Source organism: Mixophyes fleayi, chromosome 2, assembly GCF_038048845.1.
Source record: "Mixophyes fleayi isolate aMixFle1 chromosome 2, aMixFle1.hap1, whole genome shotgun sequence".
Classification (NCBI taxonomy): domain Eukaryota; kingdom Metazoa; phylum Chordata; class Amphibia; order Anura; family Limnodynastidae; genus Mixophyes; species Mixophyes fleayi.
The window spans coordinates 310,879,218-310,905,486 of NC_134403.1; the positions used below are offsets into that span (position 1 = coordinate 310,879,218).

At 40.0% G+C, this 26,269-nt stretch overlaps 1 protein-coding gene across 2 annotated transcripts in view; it reads right to left on the reverse strand.

Annotated features, from left to right (window-relative positions):
- RPS6KA3 (ribosomal protein S6 kinase A3) overlaps nt 1-26,269 on the reverse strand; it is a 91,493-nt gene that overhangs the window by 17,504 nt on the left and 47,720 nt on the right. For both annotated transcript variants that reach the window (XM_075196553.1, XM_075196554.1), the window contains exons 2-7: nt 21,215-21,331; nt 10,751-10,832; nt 3,151-3,231; nt 2,108-2,187; nt 1,380-1,486; nt 697-734 (exon numbers count right to left, since the gene is read on the reverse strand). In XM_075196553.1, coding sequence (XP_075052654.1) covers nt 697-734; nt 1,380-1,486; nt 2,108-2,187; nt 3,151-3,231; nt 10,751-10,832; nt 21,215-21,331 — 505 coding nt within the window. The remainder of the gene's footprint in view (nt 1-696; nt 735-1,379; nt 1,487-2,107; nt 2,188-3,150; nt 3,232-10,750; nt 10,833-21,214; nt 21,332-26,269) is intronic.

The window sequence follows — 26,269 nt, forward strand, 5'->3', positions numbered from 1 at the left end:
ACAGTGCTGCCCCCTTGCCACAACCAAAACTCCTTCTGGGCCACATTTACAGGCATGATGGGCCGCATGTGGCCCGCGGGCCGCGGGTTGGACAACCCTGCTTTAAGATATCAAATTGCTTTGGAGTTTTCAATACTCTGTAAAATACGTGGTTTGACAAGACATTCTATGATGCTATCAACAGTAGAACTACATATACAATGACTTTGTCCAGCTCTGTTCCAAAGTTGCCCTTTTGTGATGCTTGTAATCAAAACAGAAACCTTACTTGGACCCTCAGTTTTAGCAAATGCTGTAAAGGCAGAACCAAACCTAAATCATTTGCTAAACCCTGGGGCCCACAGTGTACTTCCTTTTATTAGTGCAGACTTGTACAACTTCACTGTAAGTTCTATTAGTTCAGGAGAAGCCAACATAACGACAGGATGTTGCTTACAAATAAGCCTGCCTTACACACCTTCTCCACCATAGGCTGGATCTGCTTTGGCAAGATTGTGAGATAGGGGCTTACTCCCTATTAAGGGGGTAAAGTTAGGCATACCCTTCTACATGCATTGCATCAGACCACCACCTAGGGGGCCCAGATCCACACACCAATGACCACTGCTCTATGTTGAATGGACTAAATGATAAAACAATACAATATGTCTGAGCTAGTTCTTAAAATGAATTATAGATAAAAAAATGTCCACACACCTGTTAATTTGATGTGGCCCTCCTCATCAAGCAGTATACTAGAAAAAAAAAACAAATATTTTGATAAATTTGCTAGTTATCCATGAAATGAGAAAATATATATTGTAGAGCTTTTGATGCAAACCGCTATTCACAATGGAATTTTAAAAACTTTTTTGACTTGTTTGATGTTTACCTGTTTTTGAGGCCCAAGTATAGGGGTTTAAACCACTTTCTCAGATTTGCATTTCCCTCTCTATTTCATTTAACCATATAGCTGGAAAACATCATTTGCCAAGTCTTTGGATGTAACATTCATTCTAATGTTTTACAGAGAGCATTGAGGGTGATCATCATTCATACTGTAAAAGCATGCTCTTTTGAGTTCTCTCTTTTCTCCAAACCTAAAACTACAATAACTCTTGTACACTTCTGAAGTGTAATCACGGGAGAAGTAGGAACATCAGAAGTACAACAAAGCTACCAGGATCCTTCCCATGGATAGAATCAAACAGATACAATAACTTTTAATTACAGTAAAGAGTGGAACATTATTAGTAGAACAGACAAAAAATAAAAATAAAACTCAATGTATAAAGATACTACAAGTGACAGAATGCCAATAATTATCAAAATAAAGGCCAACAGTCTACTTTTAAAAACTAAATGAGTGTTGTTCGAGGTCTGATCCATTTGTTACTTACTTTTCCGGCTTAAGGTCACGATATATTATACCAAGAGTATGAAGATGATCTAAAGCAAGTGCCAATTCTGCCAGGTAGTATTTCACATCTTCTTCAGTGAACATTACCTACCAACAAAAATTACAGAATAAATTAAACAGTCCTACCAACAGATATAGTAAAGCCGAGAAGTAGAGAAACATCTACTTATGCATCTTAACCTAACAAAACCTGCACCAAAAAGCTTGGTGCACTGAGATTTTGACATCAATAAAAAATATTTTATTAAATATGTTTGCTAGACATAGCCAAGTATTCTACAGTTTTTTCATAATTATACAGTAATATAATGCAAATGTTAGAGAACATGTACATGCAAATAACGAGGATCCCCACACAGATATGGAAAAATAAACAACACTATAATAGATTTACTTTTTAATATTAAGTGTGTTAGTGTGACATGGATTGATAAAAGGTTTTAACACAACATGTACAAATCCATTTGTGCCAGTCCAATACATAATAATCTTTAGCTTTTGTAGGAATATAAAATAACAAAAAAAGTTCTGTAACTGTAGTATGATTCTTTTTAAAATCCTGTACTAACTAGTCTACTGTCTCATTTCTGTGGGGGTTTTAAGATGGAGTAAAAGGACATGTTATGGATGGCACAATACTTATGAAGTAGTGTTCATTTACTTTCCGTTGCCTATTTGGCGAGAAATAAGAACAAAGGAAAAAGTTACCTCTTTGGATAAGCGTGTAAACAAATCTCCTCCCCTGAGAAAATCCAAAATTAGGTATAATTTGCCTTCTGTTTGGAAAGCTGAAAGAGGACAGAATAAATAAAATACTTGTCCCTTCACATTTCGTAAATACATTCTAGAAAGGAGACCTAATATAAGTCAGAAGCCCACTTTCTTAAATACCTCACTGTAATATACTGAAACAAATATTCCTAAATATACTGGTCAACTACAATGATGTTGTTTCTGATACATTTCACATTCCAGTGTTTCCTGGCCAGGTAAATGCTGTCATTGTTTCTTCTAGTAGTCAGGGAACTCTCCCACACTAAGTATATTTGTAGAAGTACAATAAACATATCCTGCAACTTCACTAAAGCATTGAGAGATTCCTCATGTGGACTTTTCCGTTAGGAATGTTAGCAAGCGACACCGGGCCACGTAGAATTTATACACACATTATGTACCAAGTGCTGGCCAGATTGCAGGATAAAACCATGTACTATTTCACAATTACATATTTCAGTCACTGTTGACTAGGGTCCAGGCACCTTATAGTTATCATTCCTTATCATCTGCACTTTCCTATGTTCCTAATTTTGAAGAGAGCCAAAAATAATATTTCACTGATGCAAATAGATTAAAATATAGAAAGTACAAGTTTCTAATACAAATTAGTGACTGGATAAAACAAAAAAATAATATCTAAAGTAAAAAAAAACAAAAAAAAAAATATTAGGCATTTACCTTCCACTTTGCAGCAACAACATTCTCATTTAACTGGTAACTTAGTTCACAGCTTTTGTAGCCTTTCATAGCTAGTAAATTGAAAATAGTATACTAATATACATAGGTTGAACAAATCTATGTTTAGAGTTTATCTAGATCTTCGTGAACCTGTTCTTGTGGGTTAGTAGCTGCTAATCATTTTAACATTTGCATGGAGCGTAACTGAACAAGAAGCAGAGGAAATACTTGAGAGCAGGATGTGACATTCTAACAGCTGGTGCTATTCTATCAGCAGTCAAATATCTATTACTCACCATAGTGCAATTTGACAATAAACGGATGATTAACTTCCACCAAAATATCGCGCTCCATTTTTGTTCTAACACGATCTCGAACTGTAGGTAAAAAAAATAAAAAAATAAAAAATAAAGACGATAATATTTGGGAGTAATGTATACTGCTAATTCTAAAACCAGCATTGATACTGCATAAAAATCACAATAACTCAAATCAGGATTTGAAAAATCTCAGGTAATTGTACTAATGGCATTTTTTTTATGAACCTTCAGCATAGCTCCTTGAAACAAGCTATTAGATTCTGTGGGGCATATTTAGTTTTTCTGTCTACGGCTGTGTGTGTAAATTGACAATATGGTACCGAAATGTCTCCCTTTGCGACCTTATGTGGTGCGCATGGAATTCCACAATGTTGCGGTATCTGGACTCCTGCAGCTGCGCGTAGTCGCGGACCAAAAAAAAGGTAATAGAATATGCCCCTGTAATAGTTAACTGAAGTCGATGATTCACAATAAATGTTTACAGTGTGAATATTTGTACATAATTGACACGAAAGTCTGCACTGATTTAAAGCCGATTACACACTCACTCATCAAGACACTAGGCGTGATTGCTGTGAGACTGATCACTGTCCAATATGGGCACACACATGGGCGGGAGAGACTGAATCACTATGGCATATTAATATGGTCATGGCATGCAGGTTCAAATGTCATGTGCTATGCAAGGGAAATTGGTCACATAGGTCTTCAATATGACAACACTGGAGAAGTAACATATGAAAAGTTCCTTTTACAGACTGAAATTTCAGTTTTTGATGGGATATACCAAATACTAACCCAGAATATTCCTTAAATGAGGTCTGTCATTCACAGCATCCAGCAGAAACCCCGACATTGGGCATGCCCCTGGAGCTGGTTGTAAACATGCTGCATAAATAATCGAGTGTCAGGCGCAAGGAGCATCCAGTGATCACCGCCACATTCTCCTTGCTCTTGCAGACTCAGTCTAAACAATGTGGAGTGTTTACCCCCAACAACATACTGCCAGCGAGCAAGTGGCTGCACACAAACATGAGCGCCAAACCAGTAGTGTAAAATATTAATAGTCTTTTTACTTTATGTATTACACTTTAAAAGCATAGTGCTGACAGCTACAACTTGCTGTTCATGTCCCTATTTTGGCTCCCTATCCATTCCTAGGAGAATCATTGGATGTTTTAGCAGATGAGCCTGGCATGCACACTAAAACTACATTAAATGCTTTCTTGATAATACCTCCAATGCTGCAATATGTTAGGCTTATAACCACTGATATTTCTTTATATCAGTGGTTACTCAGAGACACAAGTCATTTAATTCCCCCCTCTGCTTACATATACAAGTTGACACATACATTGACAGATAAATATACATATTAGAGACCCAGTTAAATAAAGAAAAATGTTATATTTATTTCTGAAGAGTCTAATTCTGATAATAAAGCCGTGTTTTTTAAGCAGTTCTGATTTAAAATGCAAGTTTTAAAGTATGTTTCAGTACAATGCTCTCATTCAAAAACTATCAAGCTAGCTACTTGTTTTGTAATGTATGGACAATTCGATAACTTTAGCGCATAATTCCAGTACACATAGTATGGTAGTAGGCCAAGGATCTCCAAATACTGGATAATCCTGAATTAAAACACAGCTGGTCACTTACTTGGCACTTGGAACTTTGAAAGCTGTGTGATTAGGCAGAAGCTTACTCAATGTATAATGTTACAACTCTGGGTCATAGGAGGCAAAATCTCAAAAGGTTGCTCACTTCCCATCCTTTTTCAAGATCATAGATTTGCAAGGCGCGACAGTGCTCTGCAGCGCCGTACATTAGGGAAGACAAGGACTTACATAAAACAAGACATACGTAAAACAAGCACAGACAAGGCAGACAAAATGAATGGAGACATGAAAACAAAGGGTATGGAGGTCCCTGCTCATTAGAGAGATTACATTCTAAAGGGAAGAGGGCACAGCTGAAACAAGAGGAGCGAGTGCGGCTCAGAGTGGAGATTGGGATAGTTGTGAGGGTGCATTAGTGTGAATAATGTTATCGAGGATAAGGTCACCTCTAAAAAAGAGATGGGTTTCCAAAGAGCATCTAAAGAATTGAAGGCTGTGGGAAAGTCTGATTGAACGTGGTAATGAAATCCATAAATGGGGAGCAGCACAGGAGAAGTCTTGTAGGCAGGAGTGAGAGGTGGTCATCAGAGATGAGACAAGGCAGAGGTAGATCTAAGAGGGCAGGAGGGAAAGTATTTTGATATGAGATTTGAGATGTATGCAGGGGTGTTGTTGTTGAGGGCTTTGTAAATAAGGGTGAGTAATTTGAATTTGATTCTGGAGGACACAGGAGCTAGTGTAGGTGCAAAGCGGTGCAGCAGATGTGGAGCAGTGAGAGAGGAAGATCAGTCTTACAGCAGCATTTAGGACGGATTGAAGTGTGGATATATACGGGTGTCAGGAATGTCAGATAGCAGGAGGTTGCAATAGTCAAGACAGGAGGTGATGAGAGAATGGATAAGAGTTTTGGCAGCATGTTGAGTAAGAAAAGGGTGTATTCTGGCAATGTTTTTCAGGTGGAGTCGACGGACAAGTAGTTTGGAGTCAAAGGGGAGGAGAGAAATAGGACAGTAGTCGGAGAGAGAGGATGGATCGAAAGATTGTTTCTCTAGAATAGGCGAGATGAGCGTATGTTTAAAGGAGGATGGAAATGTGCCAGTGGAGAGAGTCAGGTTGAAGAGGTGAGTTAGAGGTGGGCATGCAGTGGAGGAGAGAGAGCGGATAAGTTGGGATAGAATAGGGTCGAGCAAACAGGTTGTAGGGTGAGATAAGAGGAGTGCAGAGACTTTCTCTCTGCAAGATATTTTAGGTTGTATATCAACCAATGCTGGGTGGGGTGTTAAGTCCAACAGAAAACCCCTCAAAGACAATCATGATCAATCAGGTCCAATACGAATGACTACAAACTCAAATGGAATAGATGTGGTGTTGAGGCTGGAAGACTCTCCACTGCTATTACTAGTCTAAACTAAGTGCCCTGAAATACCTTCTGAAGCATAAATATTGTCAGAGGAGGGACAAGTGCTTTTTATAAAGAAACATAGCTCATTAACATCTTTGAGACCCAAAACATTTTCACCAATAGTCTGTGCTGAAAGAGCCAATAGATTACAGACAGCCCACAGAAACATGATAATTAAAACATTCTTGGATCTTTGGACTTCTCTCTTGAAACCCCAAAAGCTGCAGGCACATTTTAATGCAACATAAAATATGTTATCTGCTCAATTAAAAATTAATAAGCAAAAATATGTTTTTGATACATCAAAACCCACAATTCAATGGAATGTGGTCCCGGCACTATCTTTCTAATCCTGAAAACAGTTGTGCTCATCACTTTGGAATCTTCAGGCCTGTATTAGTGGTCACTTTGCCCGTTTCATTGTTATATACAGACCCACATTTAACTTTTTTTGGCGTTATTTTTTTTACTAAGTTACCGACCATTCAATTTTGTGTTACATGTCAGGCTATTTCTTTTTGTGTGAGGATAGAGGATAAAGATAGGCTGAAGCACATTACATTGCTTGGAATGTGAGGGAACATAAGTATAAATGCTCACTGGTTTTTCTATAACTGAAAAAGTACTCTCCAGATGTTTTATGTTTGCAAGACATTCATATAGTAGGCCCGCAGAACAGAGTGCCAAGTTGTTTTGTGGGTGGCCTATGCTAATTACTCACTATGCTCAAATGCCTTCTATCAAACATTTATGCTTTCATTTCCACCAAATGAAAGACTATGGCCAGCTATGCCCTATAGAATGCACTACACAAGACAGGTGATTTGTCAAACACTTGTTAAAAATTTATTCGCCAACACAATATGATCCACAGTATCATATGCTGGTGCTCAGGGCAGAAGATTTTAATGTCGTATCTGATCATTTTATACACCACTGCTTCTGCCCCTTCTCAAAAACCAGCAGGTGTCTACAAGATTCCATGTCTGCTAGTAAAATGATTTATAGAATCAACCCATCCTTACCATGACCCTCATCTAGTCCACTTCCTAAATTATCAAAACCATGCTCCAATTACGCTAGAGAAAATCAAAAGGGCAATTAGGTCACCACCGTCTAATAAGGACCAGTTGGAATTCCCATTGAAATATAGAAAAAGTTTTAAAGTACACTAGTTCCCCTATTTACTTTCTAATGTCAACCAATACTTTGAGAAACTCCCTGCCTCCCTCTAAGTCATTAAAGAGTGCAAAGCATCAAAAAGGAGTAACATGGCAAAATCATGTTGCATTTGAGATGGGGGGGTTTAAAATGTGGGGTCAGATTTATAGTTGGGATAGGGCTTGTTATATATCAATTTTAAATTTCAGAGTACAAATAAAGCCATCAAGTATTTGTGTGCTACGTGAAAAACTTCTGTGCAAAATAATACACTAATTTGCACCCCTTGCATTGTAACATGGTTTGTCCAGGTGTAAACTTACTTTTTTTTTTTTTTTTACTTTGCTCTTCATAATGACTCATGCCCTCTATGTCTGAAGCTAGTTAAAGATCATACAGACTACATATCTTAACTTCTTTCTCACATGAATTCAGGTGCTACCTAAATCTAAACACTTATTTATACTATTCTACATCATAACCGCATGGGCTTCATGCCTGGCAAGCCCATCTCCATTAAATATTAGTGTCATAACTAATATGCAAATATCTCATGAGTTCTTAGGAATCCATATATTGTTAAGGTCAATTAATACCACATAGGCCTTTGACTGAATTGCATCAATTTGTGGCGAAAACGTTCTTAGGTGTTTGTTTTCTGTATACATGAGATGGGTGATGCTCATATCCATGCTAAGGTCTTTGTGGGGGGCCTATTCACTCATCCTTTACCTCCTCCATAGAGGTACCAGGCAGCTGTATGCAGGTCACTGTTGGCTGCTAATACCAAGCACTTGGCAGAGTTAAAGTGCCCAGGCTGCAGCGCTATGTCTTCAGAGTATCGCCTCCTATGGAGTGCAATCGCTGACTGTTCCCATAGATAAAGTGATGACTTCCGTTCCATGCTTGTTGCATAGGGGGGACCATGCCAGTCGGGACGGGAGGAGAGGCTGTAATAGCTACACTCCCGGCCGAACTGCGTACAGCTGCTTTATCTGCCTCCTTATCAGCAGACTCTGCAGCTGCCCCTATATCTAGGGAGAGATTTGCTTTACACTCCTCTGGGTCTTGGTTCAATCCCTGCGCTGTACCAACAGAGGGAATAAAAATAAAAAAGTGAAAACATATAACTATTAACAGTATAGGCAGGAGCCTATACCGAAGTGACCCATCTCCTAGGCACTTAGAAAAAAAATGAGTTCTGAGCTGGAGAGGAGGGGCATTGTAGGGGAGGAGTGCGAGAAACAAACAAGTTGATAAGTGCCTAATCTCCTAGTCCCACCTACTATACCCAATGTCTCGCAGTGTCCTCCAATGGTAGGAAAGAGAAAAACCAAACATGCTTTTTAGTACTCCATCGTGCTAAATGGAGGGTAGTACTGTAAACAATGCTATACAAATAAAGCTTAAAATATAAGTTAGTCATTTGGAATTGCTGATGTGCAGGTTGACTGCATACCTTCAGCAGCCTTTTATGCTGTGCACACTGTGTGACATGTGGACAATTTGGACACTCAAAAGGAGCTTATTGGATGGATTCAATTATTCAGGTATTGAGCCAAATAGAATGCAAAAGGAGACTTTCCGTTTTATGTCTGAGGCCTTATTTTCTCATCTACAACCTGATAAACTGTGATAATGTGTGTAAGGGGCACAATGCTTTATCAATGTGGTGAAAAACTCCCAAACTTAGCTGGCCTCACCTTCATGTGTGTGGTGTTTTACAAAGCATTCAGGTCTAAGTGATCTCTCTGGCTTCATTTAATCAGTTACAGTTGCTCAAACTACAATCCCTAGAAACATGCTTACTGACCAGCTATTAAAATTAAAAGATAAAAATATTTAAATATGACAGCTCCCACTTGACACCTTTATCCACAAATATATAAACATGGTACTGTTAAATTCTATGTTTAACGTAATAAGAAAATTGCATTTTGTTCTCATGACCGTGTCCTTTAAAGCTTCTAATTTGTTATATGGAACATATTTTGTCAATGATACAGACCATTTACAGACTCTAATAGATATTTGGAGACTATCCTGGACATGACGACTGAGGGATTTTGGTTACACCCGGAGATTCCACACTGGGACATTTCATAGATCAGAAACACTTCACATTGCAGTCACATAAATGTGTAACAAGTGTGAATTGCTGACCAGTAAAGCCACAATGTCAGAGAACTATGTAATCCATCCAAATAGAGAATTTCTAGTCTGTGTAAAGAGTCAATTTTGCATGACTTTCATCTAAACAATAGTCTCGTGCGTGGGGAGGGAGGGGGGTTGTCTGTGAGTGAGCCAAGGGGGTGGGTGGGGTGCATATTGTGGCATAATATGGTTTGGGGGCACTACTGTGGCATAATATGGTTTGGGGGCACTACTGTGGCATAATATGGTTTGGGGGCACTACTGTGGGATAATATGGTTTGGGGGCACTACTGTGGGATAATATGGTTTGGGGGCACTACTGTGGGATAATATGGTTTGGGGGCACTACTGTGGGATAATATGGTTTGGGGGCACTACTGTATGTTATATGAATTGGGGGCACTACTATGCCATAATATGGATTGTGGGCACTACTGCATGGCCAAATATGAATTGAGGGTAATACTATGTGACAAAATATGACCTGTGGCATAATATGAACTGGGGCACTACAGTTTGGCATAATATAAACTTCTGCCAAAGACAGTCTCTCATTGTTAAATATGATGGGGGCCCAAAAAAGTTGCTGTACCGGGGCCCAAATTTCCTCTTGTCGTCCCTGCCTGTGAGTAAAGGGGGTAGATGTCCTCAGGTAAATAATCTAAATGTTTCCTATCTAATCAAACTGTAATGTGGGTGGGTATTGATGTAGTATGAGTGTGTGTGGGGGGTTATTTATTGATGTAATGGGGGTGTTAATGTAAAGTTGAGGATCATTAGGAGAAATACACACCCCCCACACACACAAACTCATACTACATGATATTGTACTGCACCAGCAACGCGCCAGCATCAGTGTGCAACAATATAGTGCATGGAGAACACAACAGGTGGGCCTGTGTGCTTTAAATGCCAGGGCTGATTTTAAGTCCCAGTCCAGTCCTGGGGAAGACTATGATAACTGGCACACAGTATGGGGCACAAATATATTTATCTGTGCCATTTTCCACATTTTAAATATTTACAACAAGCTTGTGTACAGCACGTCAGATATGAACCTCCAGAATCAATTTTATGACCACAGTTTCTCAGATCACAAAAACATTTAAAACCATAAAGTTTTCTAGCAACACTAGATCATCAAATATAAAACTCTTAACTATGCACTATATATGCGGCCCTAAGGCAAAAACATGGACAGTACTAAAAGAACGGGTCAAATACAAGTTAAGGGATTTACCTTTAAGCGTTGCTTTCTTTAATACTTTCATTGCATATAGTTGCCCAACATCAGATCCTGAGATTTTCCGCACCAGAAATACCTGTTTAAAAAAATGACACTGATTAATAAAAGCAAATAAGTGATGTGCAAGGTTTTATGTCCTGATATTACAACATGGGAGCTAGCAGCCCTCAATCAAGCAACAACACCGTAGTCATTGCGTATATTTGCTGAATCACATAATTTTTTTTTGCAGGCAAGCAATCCATTTTAGTCATATTCTTGCTGGAGGCGTGTAACCATTGGCATATATATTTCTGACAGTGACAAAAGGTCAGCTTGTTCCATCTATGCCGCCAATTTTTAAGCTGTACATTGGGATTAAATGACATGTGAAATTGGTCTCTCAAACACATTCATTTATATAGGATGTAAAAAGCTGATCAACGGACTATGCTTCAGACAAACTGCAGTTACCATTGGCAGGGCTGCCAAGAGGAATTCAGGGCCCGGGTACAACAAATTCATGGGGCCCCCCTCATAGTCGACTAAGCGCAAAAAAATTCGGGGGTGTGGTCATACATTTAGGGGCGTGTCAATGTGCCGTTGGGGCGTGGCTAGCCTACCGACGGCGCAAAATTTTTCGGAGGTGTGTTCATGCATTTGGGGGCGTGGTAAATGCGCCATTGGGGCGTGGCTAGCATCAAAATCACTAGGCTCTCAATTCGCTGGAGCGTCACATATGTCCAAGCACTCCTGACTTTCAGGACATCTAGCACCACAGTGTAGTATACAAAGAATGCAGTGTGTACACAAACAGTTCAGTCTTGGCCTGCACCTTACATTGGGCACAACACTCACCAAAAATTGGTATTGTCCCTACTAGAATCACAACATTTCACACACTGTGCTGCTCTCTCCTACCTGTTCTTCTCACTTTCTCCACCTGTGGCTGCTGCTTTCTTTTGTTGCGGCTTGTCCGGATCCTGCAATGTTGAAGGGCCTATTTGGAAAAAATGGCTACATTTAGAAAATTACAGCCAGCCCCGGCGTTAAATCAATAGCACCCACAATTGATAATTAGGTCTTCCTCCAGCCCCAACATTAAAATAATAGTATTCACATTTAATAAATAAACCTATTTCCCTTCCTGCAAACAGCCCCAGCAATACCTATTTCCTGCAACCATCACTGCCATTAAATAATTCATAGTCACATTTAATAAATAGACCTCATTCTCCCTAAACTCACCCCAACATTCAATAGCCCCCAAACCTCCCCATCTTAAATTAATAGTCCCCACTATTAAATTGCCTCACCATCACCCTACAAACAAAATAGCACCTATTAATTAGCCACCACCTACCTCACACACTACATTGCAACAAGCCCCCTGTGCCATCACACACATTACTGTGTCCCTTCATTACAACTACACTGTGCCCCCTTATGCTCACACTGTGCCCTCCATGCTGCTCTCCCCCCTTCTTTTTCCCTCTGTGCCTTTCTCCCCCTTTTTTTCACTCTGCGCCTCTCTCCCCCTATTTTTTTTCTTTGTGCCTCTCTTCCCATTTTATTTTCCTCTGTGCCTCTCTTTCCCTTTTATTTTCCTTTGTGCCTCTCTTTCCATTTTATTTTCCTTTGTGCCTCTCTTCCCATTTTATTTTCCTCTGTGCCTCTCTTCCCATTTTATTTTCCTTTGTGCCTCTCTTCCCATTTTATTTTCCTTTGTGCCTCTCTTCCCATTTTATTTTCCTTTGTGCCTCTCTTCCCCTTTTATTTTCCTTTGTGCCTCTCTTCCCATTTTATTTTCCTTTGTGCCTCTCTTCCCATTTTATTTTCCTCTGTGCCTCTCTTCCCCTTTTATTTTCCTTTGTGCCTCTCTTCCCCTTTTATTTTCCTTTGTGGCTCTCTTCCCATTTTATTTTCCTTTGTGCCTCTCTTCCCATTTTATTTTCCTCTGTGCCTCTCTTCCCCTTCTTTATAGTACTGTCCCTTTCTGTTCTTTCCTCCTCTTGCCTCTCCATTTCTTTGCTTACCTTTGTCAGCTTCTTTCTTTTCTTCTCTTCTCTTCTGTCTTCATGCTGCTTTCTTCATGCTGGCTGCGGCGCTCCTCACTGACTGACGGGCGTGACTTGATGACATCACGCCCGACAGTCAGTGTGAATGGTGCAGAGAAGAACGAGGAGGGACGCGGCGCCGATCACGTGAGTATTAATTTTTTTTGGTTTGTTTTTTTTGTCCCAGCTCCCCCCACCAACGATCTTGCCGGACCGACCCCCGCCCCCCCCCCCCCCTCCCCCGGAAAAAAAAAAATTAAAATGAAAAGACGGAAGATGGAAAAAAAAACCAACAAAAAAAACCAAACAAATTTGCAGCGAAGGCCCGGTCCGGGCCCCCTGGCAAGCCCGGGCCCGGGTAAAATGTACCCGCTCCCCCCCCCTCTCGGCGGCCCTGACCATTGGCTGTATTTAGTATCTCCAGCAGGAAGGTATTCTAGATCAATTAGAAATGCATAAGTTAACTCCAAAAAGGGATTGTGAAACATGGAAAACCCATGGCTACCTATGTTGTGCAACTTACAATAGTGGCATTGTACTGCAACATTTATGTTCTGTCCCGATCTTGTCTTTATATATAAAAAAATAAAATAAAATGTATAAATATATAGGTGCATACCTGTGAAAGAATAGTAAATGTACAAATTTTAGCCTAAGGCTAACAAGCTTTCAAAATAATGCAGATTTGGCTTCTTCCAGGAAAATCCCTATTTAATATTTGGAGCAAGGCAGCATTTATTTATCAAGACATGGGGTGCCTTTAATCAAATACTTTTGTAACAAATTGCTCAGTTTTGTTTTGTATTCACCCTGGGTTTTGAAGTGCAGAACCTAGACAGATAACCCATAGAACAGAAGTGTAATTTAGGGTGGATCACTACGATGCTAACTAAACCTAATGCATACTACCAATCAACAAAGTTCCAAATAATTATTTAACATTGAGGAGTAGATTCAAATAGTTTTAAAAAAAAAAGAAAAAAGAAAAGAAAAAAAATTAAAATGGAGATGCTTCCCTAGCAACCAATCAGATTCTAGCTATTATTTATCTAGGACATTCTAGAAAATTATAGCTAGAATTCGATTGGTTGGAACTGTTGTCTACTTTTCCTGTATAGGTTTGATAAAACTACCCCTAAAGCTTCCAATTTTCTGCTCATGACATTTTTATACCTTTAGACCAGTCATGCAATTTATAAAAACTGGCTGCCAAAGCCATGCAAAAACTTACTATTCTGGATCACCTGGTATTCGTGTTATCTTTATTAGCGTCTAAAAGCAAAATAAGGTGGTACAGAAATCTAGAGTGTTCAAAACCGGTTCCAGTCCCGATTCTGCTGTCCAAAATGACACTGGAGCAAGGACGCAGCATGAGTCATTGAGGGACGCCTTGGCTATGTTACAGCATTTTGCTCAATCTTCTATGAAGGGAGGTGGTGGAGATGTTCAATTAGTGGCTTTTGGGGGTGACGACATGGCGGATCAGAGAGCTCCCCAGCTGGGAGACAAATGCTGCAAGTAACAGAAGTGGTCCCTCTCCTATAAAACGTGTTACCTGTGCCAACACTGCAGGGCTGCATAATACACTTGCAAATGTCAGTCTCCACCGACGCCGATTTAGAGCCCACAGGAAGAGATGCCATCTCAGATTAATAAATGTAAAACATTTAGTGTACTTTCTACTTGCTGGGGAGGCATAAAGGAGTACACTGGAATAAATAGGCATGCAGTGAAAAAGATGAGCGATCACACCAGTGGCTGAGATTTAGGACTTGGGGAGGTGGAGGATAGGATTACTCCTCCTGTGTCTCTAAAATGAAGGACCTAGAAAAATGGAAACTAGAATTGTTTAGAGACAAAAAAAATTACTACTCTTTCTGTGAAGTTGACATGTCGTTCATCTGGGGTTCCCAATGCTGGCTAAAATATTAAATTACTGAAAGAGATAGTATTCTAAGAAAATGAAGGAGAAAGAAGATAACTACATGGAGGCAATGTTTCATTCTATCTAAACTTTTCTTTGAATGTTCAGATGAGAAAAATATTCTACAGATTTTAGAAAGCAGTGGCAGGCACTGAATGCCATATGTTATAACACATGGCTAGCCTGAGGGTTGTGACTGAAGAGGTATTGCCTATTATTATTTGGTTTACCTGCAGCAGTATTACTATAAACGGACAATAACATATGTTCCCTTCAGAACAGATGCTATAGTAAGATTCATGTGTTCCCATGTGTTGCACTATTGTTTCTTAATACACGTTTCAATGCAAGTCTTTAATTATAACCCTGCCAGCCAAAGGTGCTACCGTTTACAAATCTGAGTAATGTGCTAATTACACATTACAATTTTTAAGACTTCCACTTGTCTGACTTTAGGTCGTTATGAAAGGTTAACCCTTACTCATTCAAAATTACTCCTCAACCCCCTTCAACAATTATCCAGGAGGTGTCCACATTCTTTCTGAAAAACAGAGATACTAGTGCAAGATAATGGTGGCAGAGGAGTTTGTTAAGCAGATCCAGGTCCCAGATAATATATATGTAGCAGACCCAGCAGATGTTAATCTTTCAAATCAAGAAATAAAGAGAAAATCCAACTACCTGTATTTCCAGAACACAAACAAGTTTTCCGTTATTGGGATTAAAAACATTTCCCACAATAATCAATAGCTCAGGATATCCTATACAAGGTTAAACACTTATATTATCATCTTTATTCCTCTACTGCAGCATAAACTTCAACAATTGTTTTATTTATTTTTTTAGATCTCACTTCTTTTCAGCTTCTGTCTCCTGAGTGTAGGGATCAATTGGAGGCTCCTATTACACTGGAGAAACTGGTGGATGGTGTAGCATCTATCCTATCTGGAAAAGCTCCAGTTGGAATGCATTGGGAAAGTTTATTGCTAAAGTTGTTATACGTCCGTAATGAAGGTTTTTAGACAGAGTGCCCTCCAGAACCTATATATAAGGTAATAGTGGTGGTATTCCCTAAGTCGGGTAAAAATGTGCAACTGTGCAAACAATGCAGACCTAATTCTCTGCTCAACATGGATCTTAAAATCCTGTCCAAGGTTCTTGGACAACTCTGGTTGAGTGTTTTTTTTAACTATTTATATTGAGAAATCGCAATGATATACAGATACGAGTCAACAAATTAGTACATTGCATAAGTAGAAAAAAACCCAAAACAAAACAGGAAGCAAAGCAAGACATGAATAAATAACATTGTAACAGAAAATTAAGTAATGGATATGCAAGACATCAACAGAATGCCATTGAGGAAACAGGTAAGTATACCATTGTTACTCAGGATATTCAAACATCAATAACATTTTATAATAGTATAGAGGGGGATAAGGGAGGGGGGAGGGGGGGGCACTGGTCGTCACCTAAAGAAAATAGATAAATAATAAAAAAAAAAAAAAAGAGAACATTCTTCCCTTTATCTTATTTTTTTTTTTCAATAAAAGAAGTTCAGGAGAGAGTATTACCTGGGTATTTGGGACAGGGTTAACCGCTTCAGGAGTCAGGTCCCCTATGCCTATCACTTAACAGGAAGGAGTTGGTGCAGGAGCTAAGGGGTTATAAGTAAAGCCAAGGAGCCCAAATCTGGTGGAATTTATCGTCCTTATCGTGAAGGTGGTATGTAATCTGTTCCATCCGTGCAATGAACCAAATATAGGATCGCAGAGCCGCCATAGTGGGGGGGTTCAACTTGTTTCCATAACTTCGCTACTAGGCATCGCGCAGCTGCAAGGACATGGGATGCCAATTTCGCAGACTGTCTATCATCATCAATCAGAGAAGAAAAGACCATGGGTCTTTCCGGACGGGGCACGGAAGGAGAGAGGAGAGGAGGGCCCTAACTCGGTCCCAAAAGGAGGATATTTTAGGGCAGGACCACCAGATATGTAAGAAAAAACCCATCTGGCCACAACCCCGCCAGCATAATGGAGAACTAGAGGGGAACATTTTAGTAAGTTTGTCAGGGGTGTAGTACCATCTATAGTATAGTTTATAAGCGTTCTCCTTAACTAAAGTGGAAATAGAACTGGTGGCAACCTGTTCCCTTATGGTTTCCCAGCAATCCTCCTCCGGGGGGGGGCCCAGGTCCCTCTCCCACTCCCTCTCATGCCTACCGCCCAAAGGTAAAAGTACATCAAGAATAAGGCTATAGATATAGGAAATCGTGCCCCTACCCGAAGGTGAGGAGAGACAAAGTTTCAAAGGGGGAAGCACGAGAGGGGGAAGGAGTCCCCCCGAGGAGAGAGCCCACAAAGTGCCGTAACTGGAAATACTCATAGAATTTAGGATGGAGACTTGGGAATTTAGAGCGCAGATCATCCCTGGAGATAAAGGCACCATGAAGTATTAGATCCCCTGCAAAACGAACACCTGCAGAGACCCAGAGACTATAGAAGGTAGAGGAGAGCCCAGGAGGAAAGGCAGGGTTACCCCAAAGAGGTAGGACAGGAAAAGAGGATATCGGGATTTTGAGATGGGGCCGGCAGGTCTCCCAGATCGTAGCTGAAAATAATAAGATGGGGAATCGGCAAGTAAGGGGAGATCTAGCTTGTTTTGAGAGACCCCAAATACAAGAAAGAACTGGAAATTTAAGATAGGCGGATTCAATGTCGACCCACGACAATTTCGCAGGGGGTGCAAAGGAGGCTACAATATGGCTCAGGTGAGCCGCCCAGTAGTAAATTTTCAAATCCGGGAAACCCCTACCACCACTTCTGGTGGGTCTCTTTAAGAGAGCCAGCTTAATCCTGGGAGACCGACCGTTCCAGACAAATCTAGAGAGACATTTTTGGAGAGATGAAAGATCCGAAAGGGGGACTCTAACAGGAAGGGTCTGAAAGAAATAAAGAAGCTTAGGAAGGAGGTTCATCTTGACAGAAATGATCCTGCCCAGCCACGAGATGATCAATGAGCGCCAGGAGAAAAGTTCTGATTTGATTTTAGCAAAGAGGCCCGGGTAGTTCTCCCGATACAGAGAGTCGTAGGGGTCGGTAACAAAAATACCTAAGTATTTAATTTTCTTTCTTTGCCACGAAAGTTAAAACGGGAGGCGAGTGCTAGTCCCTCCAGGGAGGGGATATTCAGGAGGAGGGCTTCCGATTTTGCAATATTAATTTTGTAACCTGAAAGGTGCCCATAATGGTGTAAAATGTTGAAGAGTCCGGGAAGCGACTCCCCTGGCTGCTGGAGAGTCAACAGGACATCATCCGCAAAGAGAGAGAGCTTACTCCCCCGTTCGCACACCCCGTATATCTGGACAGGCCCGGATAGAGGCAGCAAGAGGTTCTATAACGAGGGCAAAGATGAGAGGGGACAGAGGACAACCTTGGCGGGTACCGCTGGATATAGTAATAAGGTCTGAGGGAGAGCCGTTGATCATAACTCTTGCAGTGGGTCGAGAATATAAGGCTTGAATACCAGTAAGGAGGCTACCTGAGATGCCAAACGCCGACAAGGCTCGGGACATAAAGCTCCAAGAGATCCTGTCAAATGCCTTCTCGGCATCGAGGGAGAGAATAATAGCTGGATCCTCCCTGGTATTAATGATATGAATCAGATCAACGACTCTCCTGGTATTGTCTCTGGCCTGACGGCCCGGTATGAAGCCAACCTGATCGTAATGTACAAGGGAGGGGAGGACCGAATTTAATCTATTAGCCAAAATTTTAGCATATAATTTAACATCTGTATTGAGTAGGGAGATATGGCGATAACTAGCGCAGTCATGAACATCTTTACCCTCTTTATGAATGACCGAGATCCGAGCCTCCAAAGAATCCCTGGACCAAGAACCCCCAGTCATGATTGAGTTGAAGAGGGTGTGCAAACGAGGGACCAGAAGCCCAGCATAGCTCTTATAGTAGACAGCCGTGAAGCCATCAGGCCCCGGAGCCTTTCCAGATTTCTGGGACTTTACAGTCTGTACAATCTCCTCCTTAGTAATCTCATCCCCTAGTAGAGTACTAGCCTGTGGAGAGAGTTTTGGAAGCTTAGCAGAAGAAAGAAAAGACTCAATCAACTGCGAGTGTTGCTGGGATACCAAGGGGTCAGAGGGTTGGGGAAGGTTGTAAAGTTTGGTGTAGTACGATTGGAAGGCGGCACGTATCCGCTGAGGGTCATAGTGTAAAACCCCGTCTGAGTCCCTGATAGCAAGGAGATTCCGGGCCGCTATCTTAGCTCTGAGTTTGGTGGCCAGTAATCTATTGGCCTTATCGCCCTTTTCATAAAAGCGCTGATTGAGCCACTTCAGTTTATTAGCAACCTGGTGGGATAATAAGAGATTTAATTCACCTCGCACAGAAGCAATTTCCTGAAGAACCAAGGGATCAGGGTTCAATTTGTGACGTTGCTCTAGAGCTCTCAGCGAGTCCGTCAGTTGGATAGTTTTAGCCAGGCGAAGTAGCTTAGTCCAAGATGCCAGAGCAATAAGATGACCCCGTATTACCGCCTTATGGGCGTCCCAAAGAGTCATAGGGGAGATATCAGGGGTGTCGTTCGTCTCAAAGTATTCAGAGAGAAGAGTTTGAAGGTGAGTAATGGTATCTTTATCATGTAGGAGTGACTCGTTAATTCTCCAGGTTGCTTTAGGAGGACGGTGGGCAAGGCCGGTAAGTATAGCGGAAACAGGGGCATGGCCCGACCAGGTGACAGGAAAGATCTGGGAAGAGCTAAGTTTAAGAGTGAGGTCGTGGCTGAGCAGGATCATATCAATCCTAGAGTAAGTGGTATGGGGAGAAGAGAAGAAGGTATAGTCCCTGGCCAAGGGGTCTAGTATTGTCCATGAATCATATAAGTTGTGGAGTTTCAGAAAAGCCTGTAAGGCAGCAGTGGTGTGAGCATCTCTCCTCGGGGGAGAAGAGGAGGAGACCGAGGAGCGATCTATAGTCGAAGCTAATACAGCATTGAAGTCACCAGCGACAATAAGTTCACCCTGACGAACACGCACTAACAGAGAGCCAAATTTCTTGAAGAATTTATGCTGGCCGGTGTTGGGTGCATAGAGATTCACTAGAGTGCAGGGGAGATTATTTAGAGTGCCTATGAGAATAAGGAATCTACCTTCTTTATCCTTATGGCAGTCGTGGAGTTCAAAAATTAAGTGGCGTGCAAACAAAATTACTGCTCCTCGCTTTTTCTGCCTATGGTCACAGGCATGGTATGTCAGGGGGAATTTTCGGGAACGAAGCTCGGGGTGGAGGTGGTTGACAAAATGTGTTTCTTGTAGAAATATCAGGTCTCCTTTAAGGGACTTGAGAGACGAATGGAGCTTAGCCCGTTTCTGAGGGGAGTTGAGGCCCTTGACATTATAGGAAATAAGAGACCAGAAGAGGGAAGAAATATCAGTGAGGAGAAGAAAGAAAGAAGTATACACAGGGAATGACTTGGTAGGTGACAACCAGTGAGGAGAAGGGATGGTGGACCAGGGGTTAAGGGTATAAAGGGACCGACATAGCGGACCAAAGTCCATTTGTCGCAAGTGCTGGTGAGGGATAGGACATGATGGAGAAGCCATCAAGGGGACCAGCATAGAGCCCTAGGCTCTAAGGGGGGTGGTGAGCTAGGAGCAACCAGGAAACGGAGGGCTGGGGGACCAAAGAGGAGATCCCGAGTGACCAACTTAGTGTGTTTGACCTATGGAGAGGGAAGGGAGAGGCGAAAGCAGGAGGGAATTACTGAACCCTAAGGTAAAGAAGGGTCTGGTTGAGTGTTTTAATATAGTTCATAAAGATCAGATTCTCTCTCAGGCAATTTTACGGTTATTAAGATAAAAACTATTCAAGATTCTACAACTCCCCTGAAATAATACTGTAAAACAGGACCACTCTCTTTGCTTGCAGTCAAAGCATTTCATAGTGTAGTGGCCCTACATAGGCAGGTAAAACGTTTTACACACCTGCCTGATATTCATTAAATGAATGAAACTGGTATAACAAGTTCCACTAGCTACAAGTTAGGATTTGGGTTCAAACTGCCAAACACAAACGATTGTGGGAACTCTCCAGGAAGGGCCACTTTCTCAGACCCTTATTACATCAACAAATGAGCTCATTTTTAAAACTCATTTTGCTTGCACCTCCTGTATCTGTTGACTTTTTATCTGTTTAATGTGTATATGTGAGGATCATTTTAAATTAGAGACAACAGTAAAGAAATTAGATGAAACATTAAACAAGTCAAACTAATTTGCAGACATTAAATGGGTGCCGATGGAAGAGGCTGAGAACTACTATACTAGGAACAGTCTCCTAAAGGAATGACCATGCCTTCAGTTTCCCCTATAAGCCAAAATTCAGAATAAAACTTGATGAGGATGCCAGCATTGTGCCCACATGTATGAATTTAACTAAAAACACTGGGAAGAAAAGTTGGACAGTAATATCCTACACTCACCTTTCCAAATGAGCCTTGTCCAAGTACCTTGAGAAGCTCGAACTGTGAGGGGTCAGCTTTCTCGCATCCTTCCTTGACATGGTGTGTGATTGCAATCTCATTTATACTTCCTTCATCCTAGAGGTTAGGGGGAAAAAAAGCAAACGTAGTTCTGAAGGTGCACTTTTTTTTACGGTCATGCAAGCACATTTGCATACATTATATATTGCTGATCCTTTAAGACTTTTTTTCTTTTTTTTACATACATATATAGTATCAACCAAAGTGACCAGTAAATAATACCCACATGCTTATATATGGGATGTACTAAATAGATTTCGCAGAATCATCATCCAGTAATTTGATCACAAATTCTGTCTTCCCTTTGAAATTAAGTGCGTAGGACAGAGAGTCATCACATCAAGAGCTAAAATTGCAGATATTATTTTATCATTTATATTTTCCTGCAAAGTTTTAACATGAAAGAATTTAGTATGATTTAAAATTTAGTATAATCGTATGTACAGTGACGGAACAATTTCCACATCATGACAATTTCTATAGTAGTAAACCTATCATGCAGTGCATTAAGCAGTTTATGTGTGTACAAAGCTGTTTTGAGATCTTTAAGACAAAGTATGATAAGTAGAGATTGTTTTTATTATAATATATGTGTACAACATACTGAACACAGTGTAGGTTAGAACTCCCTCCTTGTATACTGTGAAGTTTTATGTATAAAATGTAGAAATTGTTTCACCAAGTTTCAATAAAGCAATATAAAACTTTTGCAAGTTATCTTGTTAAATGGTTATAAGCCTGTTAACAAGTGGAAAACCTTCCCACCACCAACCCATCTTCTACCTGGTTTGCCGAATTCGCAGACCCTAGTAATTCCCCTAACAATGCCGAAATATGAGGGAAGTGAGGGACCAGAAGTGCAGAAGAAATGGGGCCAAACAGAGAGCCCAATGGATAAATGTCCACAACACCTCTCCCCCACCAAAATAAACACTGTTTAGGCATTTGCCAAATTAATCAATATTTACATCCTTATTACATATACGAAGCGGTGTAAAAGTACTATATACGTGCAACAAAACTCATTCTTCATTGTACTGTACAGACATACACAGAACAAATTAATTACACAAAGCCAACCAACAAAGATTACCAGTTTAAATTTTTCACACATACATGAAGACATATACTTTTTTGTTTTATTAAAATTATTATTATGGGGAAACATTTAAAAATGAGTTAATTATTTACACAGCTCTGAATAAAACTAGTAATCTCAAGTCATGACTTCATCAAATGGGAGTTGAGTGGAAACTATGACAGACATTAAGATTACATAGCAATATGTTTATTTTGGTGAACACATTTTTATATATATATATATATATATATATATATATATATATATATATATATATATATTAAAAATCTTATTCAATTATTATTTACACGAGATGAAAAACGTTGTGTAGAATAAAAAACGTAAATACAGATGCATGCAGCTTCTTGTACATTATACAGACCTTTTCAATTGTTTCAGGAAAAAAATATGGGAAAGAAATGGTACCAAGTAATAGCACAACAAAAATGATTTGCTGATTTGTTGGTCATTCTCTTCTATAAAAGCTCACATAAATCTTGCATAGGTTTAAAGCAACTTAGCAAATAATTTCAGATGACAATGCTATCCCCCCATGGGGGCAGCTAGCCGCGATGTGTCGCCAGAAACCGCCTTGATGTATGGCGGTGCACCTTGCAGGCTAATACAGTACAGAAAACTCTGATCATTTTCTCTCACATCTCCAAGGGATGCGAGCGAAATAACTCTGACACGATGTGCATCTGCGGACCGTACCAGAGGCACATTGCATCCCCTAGCAAAGAATTGAATTTGCCATTAAAAATGTTGAAGATTTGCTATAAAATGTCTGGTAATAAAGTACAAATCTACAAGAGGAAATCAGGTATATGCTAAATAAGTGTACTGTCATCCTAGTAATTTAATGTCCTATTATACTGCTAAACACAATAGTTCAGTAACTACATCCTCAATTGGACACAGCCAAACACCAAATACTATACAAAGAAGCACCAGCAAGGAACATCTGGAAAGAGTGCAGAGTGTATAATCAGCTCAGTGTAGAATTGTTTCTTTTAGTGAAATGTTAACACGTAAAGCTTGTGTCTTCATCAGTGGAGACAGTACACATTTGAATAGAGTATTAATCTGAATTTAGAGATTTAGAAAGAAAAATACTTGTATTTGGAGAATGTTGGAGCAACTTCATTAAATTGGAGGGGTGAGATTAAATACCGGTTTAAATATTTCTCAGGTAGTCGCAAAACCTAACAATTACTGGCTGTGGTTAAGCAGTAAAACTACTTTGAACAAACATGAAACATTTTCCATTATTACTTAGGTCCACAGATAAAAAAAAAAAAAAAAAAAAAAAGCACCATACACAAAGCTAAAAATTAAGCGAAAATACTTATGACAGAACAGCACCAAACTCATACCAACACCTCCAAGTATGTAGTTACACCCACAGAGTACTCGGATAGTTGCAGATGCAGCTTGCAACACTGAGACTGTTGACAGATGCACAGACTTTCAAAAGAATTTCTTACTATTACAACTTGCTCACAAAAAAACATTAAAGTGTTTAAAAAAAAACCCAACAAACAGTCCTTTCGAAATGGTTCAAAACAAGTCCCTCATCTCCAAACACTAAATTAAGCTGCACAACATTTCCCCTCTGACATGTATTGGGAAAGGTCAACAAAGATTGCTCATATAAAAGATATCTCACCACCTCGAATTGCAAACAGAGAACATATCAGTCATTAATGCAAAACTCAACTTGCATGCCTTCCAAGCTACATCCCAAATGATCAATGCTGATATGGCAGCAGGACATAGAAACCCCCCCCCCCCACCCCAAAACAAATCAATCCCGAAAAAGTGGATAGACCCATCTCCCCACTGTTAGTAGGTATTTAGAATAGACGTGGTTGACACAGACCTGCATAAGGAAACACCGGTACATAATGAACCTATAATATTCGCAATCTTAGTAGGGACTCCTACACATAGGTGCTTTTCATTTGGTACATCTGTTTCTGCTAGGAAGAGCACATCAGCGCAACACACAAGCGGTCAAAGTAAACACTGTACAGAAAGTTGTGGAAGTTTTATTAGAAAACAAATATAAAAGTTATATATTAAGAAAATAAATCCTCCCCCCGCCCCCCAAAAAACCCCCCAAATAAACAAAAACAATCCATGCCTTATTTAGAACAACTTTTGGGGTCCTAAGCAAAATCAAAAGGTTACATAAATATATTATGTAGAGAAACCTATTGGATGGTATCCTAAAAGAGCAGACAGAAAAATACAAGGAACGTTGAAATTAAACACCTTGTCTAATGTTTGGACTAACAAGAGCCTTCTTCAATCACTGCAATATGAGAAGAAAATAAATTCCTGTAAATGACTGCTTCGATACATAATATAGCTAAATATTATTTTAGCGCTCTGCTGACATTCAGAATGGCCTTCAAAATGTGTGGTATTACTACACCATCTGCTAATGGAGAGAGAGAAAAAACAGACACACTAAATGGCACCTGCTTTACTAGTAAGAGGACGTCATCATGGGCTATAAGGTAAAAGGGCCAGTATATTAGTTATAAAAACAGCCAGTATTTATTTCTATTATGCAGTAAATCACAGTGAGCACAGTTTCAGATTGGCATACACATGCAAATTGATCTTCCACAAAGTAGGCTGCTTTGTTTTCAACCACTGCGCTTTAGAATAGTGATTTCAAAAGATTCAGCAACAATTTCAGGAATGACTCCTTTATGGTAATGGTGTTTAAAAAAAAGTGCCTTTTTTTACAGTCATTTAAAAATGAAAAACTTCTGGTCTACGAAAGACAACAAGAAGATTAGCTAAAAATCTAAATTTATATACGTACAGGGAAAACCTGGCAAAAAGGCCGTTCATGTTAATGTGTGATGAATCAGATGAATAGGACTTTTCTTCTGAAACTTTGCTATGTTACCGTACTTCCACATCTAAGCCTGAAAGTCTCATTCATTTAAAATGTAGCTGTAGAAACTAGCAGACCATTCCATTTTACAAGATTATAATAATCTTTTATTTGTATAGCACCAACATGTTATGCAGTGCTGTACAGAGAACACATGCATTCAGATATGCCTTTGTCCCAGTAGAGCTTACAATATACTTTCCACCCATACCAGAGGCACATAGATATTCACACACGGAGACCAATTATGCAGGAAGCCAATTAACCTGCCAGTATGTCTTTGGACTGTGGGAGGAAACCAGAGCACCCAGAGGAATCCCATGCAAGCACAGAAGAACATACAAGAATGTAGCCCACAAGTTACTATGCCGACCTCTATTTTTCTCTGTGCAGCATTATGTTCAGTTTCTCATTTTAAGTGCACACAACTAGGACGTCCACTGCCTGTCAGCATATTACTCTCCACAGCTTCATTACAAATTTTTCCAAATGGAACCAATTACCCAATATCTTTAAAGGTTCATAAAGAAAACAAAAAAAAAATAATAAGAAAAGAAAAAGGTAACCAGCATGCAACTGCTTAAGAAACCCTGACACGTGACTAAGAAATGCACTGCAGTTTTCAGGGATAGCTGCCCTCGGTCTATTTAACCCACTCACATCAAACTGACAACCAACTCAAAGCTTACTGTAGGCTTAAGAGTCCTAAGTACTTGTTCATTTAAAGGTTACACAGAACAAAACTATATCACTAGCTCTAAAATGACTAAAAGATAACATTTTGAAAGGTCAGAATCCAGTGTGACAACATCACACATGATCCTGAAAATTAGTAGACAGTAAAATTGGATTCCTGACGGATTGCCTTCCAACTGTCATCTAACCAGTCAATGAATAGGAGTTTACATATAGTCGGGACAAGAACTCAGTTCAACTAGTGACTCTGGACATCTCTTACTCGTCTAAATATGGACCTGAACAGCTTTACACAAATAGCACA